Source organism: Ovis canadensis, chromosome 2 (genome assembly GCF_042477335.2).
Source record: "Ovis canadensis isolate MfBH-ARS-UI-01 breed Bighorn chromosome 2, ARS-UI_OviCan_v2, whole genome shotgun sequence".
Taxonomy (NCBI): Eukaryota; Metazoa; Chordata; class Mammalia; order Artiodactyla; family Bovidae; genus Ovis; species Ovis canadensis.
Window position 1 is genome coordinate 112403104 of NC_091246.1, and position 9244 is coordinate 112412347.

The 9244-nt window shown below is 49.3% G+C and overlaps 1 protein-coding gene across 7 annotated transcripts in view; it reads left to right on the forward strand.

Annotated features, from left to right (window-relative positions):
* SH3RF1 (SH3 domain containing ring finger 1) overlaps window positions 1-2478 on the forward strand; it is a 159262-nt gene extending 156784 nt beyond the window's left edge. For all 7 annotated transcript variants that reach the window (XM_069574230.1, XM_069574225.1, XM_069574227.1 and 4 more), the window contains exon 12: window positions 545-2478. In XM_069574230.1, coding sequence (XP_069430331.1) covers window positions 545-713 — 169 coding nt within the window. In that variant the 3' untranslated portion in view covers window positions 714-2478. The remainder of the gene's footprint in view (window positions 1-544) is intronic.
* Window positions 2479-9244: the final 6766 nt, after the last annotated feature.

Sequence of the window (9244 nt, forward strand, 5' to 3'; positions counted from 1 at the left end):
CCCATCTATCTATTCCCCTGTCCATCTTTCATTTATTCTCTCTCCCCCCAAGTATCATCTGTAAATCTATTCTGTCACCCATCTACCACCTATCTGTTCCCCCGCCTGTCTATCATTCACTCTCTCTCCCCGCATGTACCATCTCTCCCTCTGTGCTCTGGAGCCTGACTGTCCATCATTTCTCTGTCTCCCACCATCTCTCTGTCACCCGCCTTCTCCCTGTCACCCACCATCTCTCTCTCACCCACCTCCTCTCCGTCACCCACCGTCTCTCCGTCACCCACCGTCTCTCCGTCACCCACCATCTCTCTCTCACCCACCGTCTCTCTCTCTCACCCACTGTCTCTCTCTCACCCACCATGTCTCTGTCACCCACCTCCTCTCCGTCACCCACCGTCTCTCCGTCACCCACCGTCTCTCCGTCACCCACCTCCTCTCCGTCCCCCACCATCTCTCTCTCACCCACCATCTCTCTGTCACCCACCATCTCTCTGTCACCCGCCTCCTCTCTGTCACCCACCGTCTCTCTGTTTCCCCCTCGCAGGCACCGGGTGGTGGTCTCCTACCCACCGCAGAGCGAGGCAGAGCTGGAGCTCAAGGAGGGCGACATCGTGTTCGTGCACAAGAAGCGGGAGGACGGCTGGTTCAAGGGCACACTGCAGCGGAACGGGAAGACGGGGCTCTTCCCCGGGAGCTTCGTGGAGAACATCTGAGGGGCCGCCGGGCCGGACCGCGTCCGTCTCCGCAGCCCCCGACGGCCCGCAGGCCCTTCACCCCTTGCCTTGGCCGCCTGCCACCTGCCTTGAGCTGTCTGATACACTCCACAAAGGAACCCAGCTGAGATGGACAACTGTTTACAAGGCTTAACTAATTTATTTGCTTTTTTAAACTTGAATTTTTCCTGTAATAGATGAATTCTTTGGATTATGATTTTGAGAAGTTATTAACTTATGAAACAGTAGCCAATGAGAGGCTGGGTGACCCCCTGTTGGAAGCAACAGAGCCCCCTCGGTGCAGAAGATGGCCCCAGGGTGCCCTGGTGGCTCAGAGGGTAAAGAAGACGGCCCCGGCCTCCCGGGCTCACTCCCTTCCTTGGGTCCGGGACGCCGGCTGTCGCGCTTGGCCGTCTCTCTGGGAAGTCAGGGCCCGCGAGTGAACCCAGGGCGCTGAGGGAGGCCCGGGTGGCAAGGTGGGCACCTGTCTTTCTGGTTGGGCCTGGAGTCACTGCAGAGCCCAGTCCTCACTTTAATTGTGAGGGTCTCCGATTTCCTGCGAGAGGGGGGAATAAAGCACAACCCTTGGAGAGCATGTATTCAGAAGTAGGTTTAGTTGTGTCACAGAAGTGGCTCGGCTCCGTGGCTGGACGTTGAAGAATCGCGGTTGCGCCCTGTCTGCGGACGGCCCTGAATACCCCCGTGCTGTCACCGCAGGCGGCCTCCGTGTGTGGTGCAGGAGGGCCCCACAGGCGTTCGTGGGGCTCTTCCCATGCCCCCCACCCCTCGGTGGGGCTGCACCCTACACAAGGGCCACAGGGAACGCTGCGGCCGTGCGGCTGGGCCAGGCAGCCCTTCGTCTGCCCAGGTCACTCCGAGCGCTGCTGTCCCCGGGTGGCCGAGGCCCTGGCTGCACCCCTTGCAGGCTGCTGGGCACGTGTGAGCTGAGCCCATGATCCCTGCCGCCCCTCTGCAACAGCCATGCCGGCCCCACCCCAGCTAGCCGCACAGCCTGGTTCAGGGCCCCCCTCACAGCAGAGCCAGGGAGGGGGCCTGGCAGCGGCGGAGACAGCGACCACAGTTTTCTCGTGAGAAAGCAAAAACGAAAACCCTTCTCATTTTTCACCTCTAAGAATTGCAACTAGGGAGTCAAAACATGGACTGAGAGTCTTCTTGCAAGCAGTTTTATGGTCTTAAAGAGATATATTATGTGGTTGAAATGAAATCATTCCTAAATTAACCATTTTTTATAAGACACTGTACATTATGTTCCTGTGTATTGAATTTTTTAAAAAAATACTGGGATATTCATGTAATATATAAAGTTTTGGTGAAATGAACTTCAGCTAGAAAAAAAAGCTGCCATCAGCTTTCATCTGTGTAAGTTGACACCAATGTGTCATAATATTCTTTATTTTGGGAAATTAGTGTATTTTATAAAAATTTTAAGAAGTAAAAAGACTACTACCAGATAAGATCACTTTTTTACCTGTCTTTTCTCCATATTTTAAGCTATGTGATTGAAGTACCTCTGTTAATAGATTCCTGGTATGAAGTTGGTTAAAATTTCATCTGTTAATAGATCACTTAGATAATGTGTGGGTTTTCTGTTGGTTTTGGGGCACAGTAGATGGAGATTTTGTAACAAGGGCTTGTTACTTGGCGATAGGGTAATGATAAAATTGCAGTTTATCATTCCTTTTCATGTTAATAATTTGAAGACTGGAGAAAAGGTTCAAGATTAAAATTTGATGTTCAAACTTTATGACTCTTTTACCTTTTTCTTTTCTTTTTTAAACATGGGACACATTTGACATCATTTCTACTTCATAAAGATTCTTTGCATATACCTCAGACAAATGGCATCTACAATAATCAGCTTACTGGCTATGATATATTTTAGCCCTCCAGTCAGCAAACCTTGTTTATTAAGGTTTCCCCAAGGGTTGTAAAGTCCTCTTGAAAGAGTGTGTAGCATCTCACCAGGGAAAGAGTGACGTGCCTGCTGCCCTTTCCCCTTTCACGGTGGCTACATCCTCTGATGACTTCGCAAGTCTTTTCTTAGCTACAGAAGGACCAGACCTAAACCACCTGTGCCACAGCCTGTAGGTCTCAGCAAGGCTTGGGAACATCGTCTGCAGACTCACTGTGACTTTAATCTCCCCTGGAAACCACCAAGTCCTAAGTTTAAAACACTGTGTCTACCAGGTTAAAAATATATGTATTTTCCTATTTTAATTTTTGTTGTTGCTGTTGAGTTGCTAAGTCGTGTCCAATTCTTTGTGACCCCGTGGACTGTAGCCGCCCAGGCTCCTCTGTCCATGGGATTCTCCAGGCAAGAATACTGGAGTGGGTTGCCATTTCCTTCTCCAGGGGATCTTCCCGACCCAGGGATCAAACCCTATACTTAACATCTCCTGCATTGGCAAGTGGGTTCTTTACCACTAATGCCACTTTGGTTTTGCCAAAAGTGACCTCTGTAACCAGGTGGGCAAGACAGTGATGACTTAGTTTCCTCCTGTTTCTGCCCCGTCTCCTCCCTGGGTGACAGTGAGGAGGAGGAAACCACAGGCCTGTATTGAAAAGTGCTATTTTAACACGTGCATTGTTTTCAACTCTGCTTTCAAATATTTCACTTCATCCTCCCAGAGTGTAAGCATGTGGCCTTGGCTGAGTCTGACTGCGTCTAGAAGGAGCCAGTGAGGGTGGCGTTTCCCTGTGATGCGTGGACATCTCTGTCCCTAGTGAGAGCAGGGCAGTGTTTTCATCCTCCAAAACTCAGGCAACTAGTTCAATTCAGAGCTCTTTACAATATTAGGGTTCAAGTTTAGAAAATGCTTTCAATAGATTTTAGAGTAAGTTGTAAGCTCGTTGTGTGTATCTGTGTGAAATTTTTTTAAATGGTCTCAAGCTGGTAAAATGATGCTTATTAAGGTAGCAGCCTATTCACGTTGCTCCTTTCCAGATGTGCCAACCCACCAGAATAATGGAGGGGATGTCCCATAAGGGTTGCCATGTCCAAGCTGAGCGTGGGCTTGCCTTTCCTTGACTCCTGTGAACGCCTGGCTCTGCCCCTGGTGGTGAGTTGCACCAGAGACTGGAAGGAGGTAATAGGGTCGCTGGTGTGAACTGTGGATGTCTTAAAACGCCCTCTTTCTGGTTTGTAAGGGAATATTTATTTTACTTCTCTTGTCTTTCCTGCTAATAAATTTTATTAACTTTCTGACTTGGCTGTTTAGGTTTCTATCTTTAAAACAGCACCTTGATCCCACCCAGTGCCAAGTCTTGTTCTGCAGCCATCTTGACCCAGGAGCCCCAATGGCGAGACCTGCAGGTGACATGGTCTTCGAGCCACCATCCTGTACCATGGTTACAGGTCAGACGACCTGAGTGATGCTCTAAAGCCCAGAGGAGGCAGAGTGGTCAGTGAGCCAGCAGCCACTGCATTGCCCACAACTTAGAGAAGAAGTTCATTTCCAGAAGGCTTTGACCTTGAGTTGAATCTATCTCGGTCTGAGACCCTTGTAAAAGCACTAGAAGAGACCAGGGGAGACTTCCAAGCGAGACCTTTCTAAGGGTGACTTAGAAACCAGAAGCCATAAAAAAAGAAAACAGGGATAACTTCAACTACAGAAAACATACCTACATGACAAAGGCCTTACAGTCAACAGAGAGCAGTAGGAAAAAAATCTTGTAACTCTTATGGTAGACAAGGGTTCCTTTATATATAAAGAGCTCATGGGACTCAATAAAAGTGAAAATCCAAAAGTAAAACTGACAATGTGTGACAGAAACTGCCAATTGCCTCTCAATATCTGCTGCCCTCTTCCCCCTTATTAACTGATTCCTGGGCAATGCCCTCAGTTGAAAAGCCGCATGTTCCCATTTCCTTCAGATACAGCCACGTCACTGAGTTATTGCTGAGATGGAAGCTAAGTGTCAAAGGGAACTTCTGTGAAGCTTCTAAAAGGGAGGCGGCACACAGCCTCTGGCTGTTTCCTTTTTCCTTCTTGCAGCCTGCAATGTAGACATGATGGCTGGTGCTCCAGCAGCTATCTTGAGTCATAAGTGACCTTTAAGATGGAAGCCACATTTTAGCATGATGGGGGAGAAAGAGAAAGAAGATACTTGAGACCCTTATAACCTTCCAGCCTTCATGCCAACCTTAACTACCATCTTCAGATATGGTCTGTGTGAGAAAAAACCTCTTGACTGTAGTCTAATCTCTCATCCTCAGTCAACCTGATGCCAGTATTACCTAGGGGTTCCTCAAAAAGTAAATGCAAATATACTGAAAGATGACCTACCCCATGTAGATGTGCACGAACAACTATGAAATACCTTTCACCGATAAAATCAGAAACTAAAAAAATTAGAAATTAAGAGCACATATTTTGCTAATGAAAATGTGATTTGATTAAAAAAAAAAAAAAAACATCTAGGGATAGCAGTCTGGAAAATATCAAAATTGCAAATGCATTCACCCATTCTGAGAATCTGTTTTCCAGAGGCACTTATTTGTCAAGTGTAAAATGCCAGTACCTTGTCGATCACAGCAAAATATTGGCAACAACCCGTGTTCAGCAATAGGACGCTGGTGATGTTTGGGCAGAGAAAGCTGCACAGCCATCAAGAGCTACACAGTTCATTTCAGTTCAGTCGCTCAGTCGAGTCCGACTCTTTGTGACCCCATGAATCGCAGCATGCCAGGCCTCCCTGTCCATCACCATCTCCCACAGTTCACTCAGACTCACATCCATTGAGTCCGTGATGCCATCCAGCCTTCTCATCCTCTGTCGTCCCCTTCTCCTCCGGCCCCCAGTCCCTCCCAGCATCAGAGACTTTTCCAATGAGTCAACTCTTCACATGAGGTGGCCAAAGTACTGGAGTTTCAGCTTCAGCATCATTCCCTCCAAAGAAATCCCAGAGCTGATCTCCTTCAGAATGCACTAGTTGGATCTCCTTGTAGTCCAAGGGACTCTCAAGAGTCTTCTCCAACACCACAGTTCAAACGCATCAGTTCTTTGGCACTCAGCCTTCTTCACAGTCCAACTCTCACATCCATACATGACCACAGGAAAAACCATAGCCTTGACTAGATGGACCTTAGTCAGCAAAGTAATGTCTCTGCTTTTGAATATGCTATCTAGGTTGGTCACAACTTTCCTTCCAAGGAGTAAGCGTCTTTTAATTTCATGGCTAGTGTCACCATCTGCAGTGATTTTGGAGCCCAAAAAAATAAAGTCTGACACTGTTTCCACTGTTTCCCCATCTATTTCCCATGAAGTGTCAAAGATGAGGCAGAATGTGCCGCCGCTTAGTGAGAAGTCAGGAGGCGGGGAAGAATGCGTGCATTAGCTGTTAGCTCATACTTGATGCAGTGTCTCTGGCAGGAGACATGGGGAATTGCCGGGGTGCTGGTCTCCACCACTCAAGATGGGACCTGTGCCAGCTTCCTTCATGGATCTCCCCTCGGACAGGCAGAGAAACTCAGCTCCCGGGCTGTGGGGATCACAGAGTCAGAGGGATGAGCAGACATTGGAAATGCTTCAGAGAGTTGAGATCTGAGAAATCAAGGGATACTCACTTTAGAGAGAAATATCGATCATCTCACTACTGAGTCAAGAGCAGATAGAAAAATGACATCACTTAGGAAGAGAGGCAGGTTTTCACCGCTGCTGTGAGTGAAAGCTCATTGTTCTTAAGAGCCCAGGGTTAGCCTGACATGATTTTCCACAAAGGATTGGCTTTGACTCCTCCCATTACTTTGAGAACTTGAGAACCAACTGACTTGTTTCATGGTACAGTGGATTCCATGAAGACCTTCCAAGATGAAATATACTCATACCCAGATCAGCAGTGAGGCTCTTCTGGGGCCCCTGTGTGTGTTCCCAAGCGCAGAACCCTAAGAAACTCCTGCCACGGTCCGGAGCCAGGAGAAAGATCAACATAAGAATCTTACAGTGCAAGCTTCCAGACTTGGGTCTCATCGAGGACAGATGTGAGACAAGCAGGTTTCTGCTGGTGCTGTCAGTCTATGTGTGTTCATGTGGAAACTTACAGCTGAGTTGTTGGCAAGCCCACGCAATGCCCTGCATCACCCAGCAAACAGGCTCCGGTGTGCAGCTCGAGCTTATAGTCCAGGTGGATGAACAAGCGTTCTCTGCTGGCCAGACTCCATCTCCCAGGCCTCATGCGCTCCCTTTGGCCCCTGCAGAATCAAGGGGCCCTGCATATCATACCCTCTCAGCACAGGCACTGGGGCCAGAAGATAAGGAGCAGTTAAAAAGAAATAGAAAACCAAGCCCTCCTCATGGAGCAGAAAGTGAGCAGGTAAGGTGTAAAATTCAGAGTGTCTTTGCTGGCCCCGGCCTTCCTCCAGCTCTCTCCGCAGCTTCTCTAGCTCACTCTTTAAGGAGTTCCATTATTTTTAAGGAGTTCCATTATTTTTGTAAGTGGAGTCCCAGAAAGACCTAATATCAAAGGAAATCAGCATGCCACACCCTGCTGGCCCTTAAATCCCGAGGCCTAGTTGACAGCCAGAAGAATCTAAAGGCAGCTGAACATTTGAGTTGCTGTGTACAGGCTGGGGATTCCGAATATAGGTGGGCATAGGGGAGAAATGAACATATCACTGTTTGTTCTCCAGAGCAGTGCTGTCCGTCTGTGCTGGCGAGTGATGGGATGTCTCATACCTGCACCTTCCTGTCCAGGGCCATCCGTCTCCTGTGACTGCCGTGACCAAGGAACTGAATCCCTCTAATTGGATTGCATTTTGTTGTTGTTCAGTAGCTCAGTCATGTCCGACTCTGCGATCCCGTGGACTGCAGTACACCAGGCTTCCCTGTCCTTCACTATGTCCCGGAGCTTGCTCAAACTCATGCCCATAGAGTCGATGATGCTATCCAACTATCTCATCCTCTGTTGCCTCCTTCTCTTCTTGCCCTCAATCTTTCCCAGAATCAGGGTCTTTTCCAATGAATCAGCTTTTTTGCCAAAGTATTGGAGCTTCAGCCTTAGCATCCCAAGTTTCAGTGTAAGTAGTCACAGATAGCTAAGAATCGGGTGGAGTGACAGATTTGAGTCAGGAAGAGAATTGAGGTCCCCTAAGCCTGTGGTGTGTGCGGCAGATGCTGCTTCTCTGCAGACAGAGGCCAGTGAGTCCTCTGTGGCTGCCCCACATCTTCCAAGTGTGTCTCCACATGATGCTGAGCTCACAAAGGGCCACGAGGGTGAACACGTGACCCCCTGGGGCTGTCAGGGCAATGGTCAGGGGCTCTGCCTTCTGTGAGCTAATGACAGTTGTCAACAGACTGGGGCTGAGGTTTATAGAGAGAACACAGGATTTGAGCCCTGTAATTACACATGAAACAGTCCCCTCCCCTGGGAACAAGGCCATACTTCTCATTCCCCTCCCCACCCCCAAAAGGTCAGTTCCCTGCCGGCTAGATCTTTATCTTGACCATCAGAGCTAGGCCATTCCTTCTGCCAGTGGAAATGGAAAGCTTGGTGGAATTACCTCTTCCCTTTTTTTGAGCACTCAAGGATGTTACAAGACATAAAGCAAAAACATCCTTTTGGGTTAGACCAGTGTCCTTATCAGCGATGTCACTGGAGCACATTCAGCAGATTTTGTGCAGGCAGCTGCAGAGTGAAGACAGTGGCCTGGCTGCCAGCTCCCCCTCGACACCCAGAGTTACCCTGGGTCACTTGTGAACACCCCCTCCTTCCCCTCCTATGGAAAGGTCTAGTGAGTGCTTTGCTGGGACCTGATGCTCATGGAGGATGCTGGTTTTGTGAGGGAGGGTCTGGGGCTTCCCTGGTGGGTCAGACAGTAAAGAATCTGCCTTCAATGCAGGAGACCTGGGTTCAATCCCTGGGTTGGGAAGATCCCCTGGAGAAGGGAAAGGCTACCCACTCCAGTATTCTGGCCTGGAGAATTCCATGGACTGTACATTCCATGGGGTCGCAAAAGAATCAGACACAACTGAACAACTTAGCATGGCATGGTCTGGGGGTCACCACCCTTCTGAGGTTTTACAAGATGTCAAGTGACAACACCAAGTCTGTGGGTCCTTCTTGTCAACCAACTGCCAGCTTTAAACCCCTCCATTTCAATAAGCCCACCTTGGCTGTGGAAACCCTCCATGTCCCGTAAATAAAGACGGACACAGAGAATGACTGAAGAGACACAGCACTTAAAACTCCACCTGCTGATTCAGGAGACACAGGAGACGCACGTTTGATCCCTGGGTCAGGAAGATCCCCTGGAGGAGGAAATGGCAACCTGCTCCAGTATTGTTGCCTGGAGAATCCCATGGACAGAGGAGCCGGGCAGGCTCCAGTCCACGGGGTCACAAAGAGTCGGACACAACTGAATGACTGAGCGCGCACGTGGGGCGCCAGAGCAGTGGGGCCCACACAGCACTGCACCCGGCGTCCCCGGGGCAGGGACACGGCCTCCCTTTGCCCCGGGAGGGGGCAGGCTGCTGCACCTTCTGGCCCTGGCCACACGGCCCAGGGCCTCTATC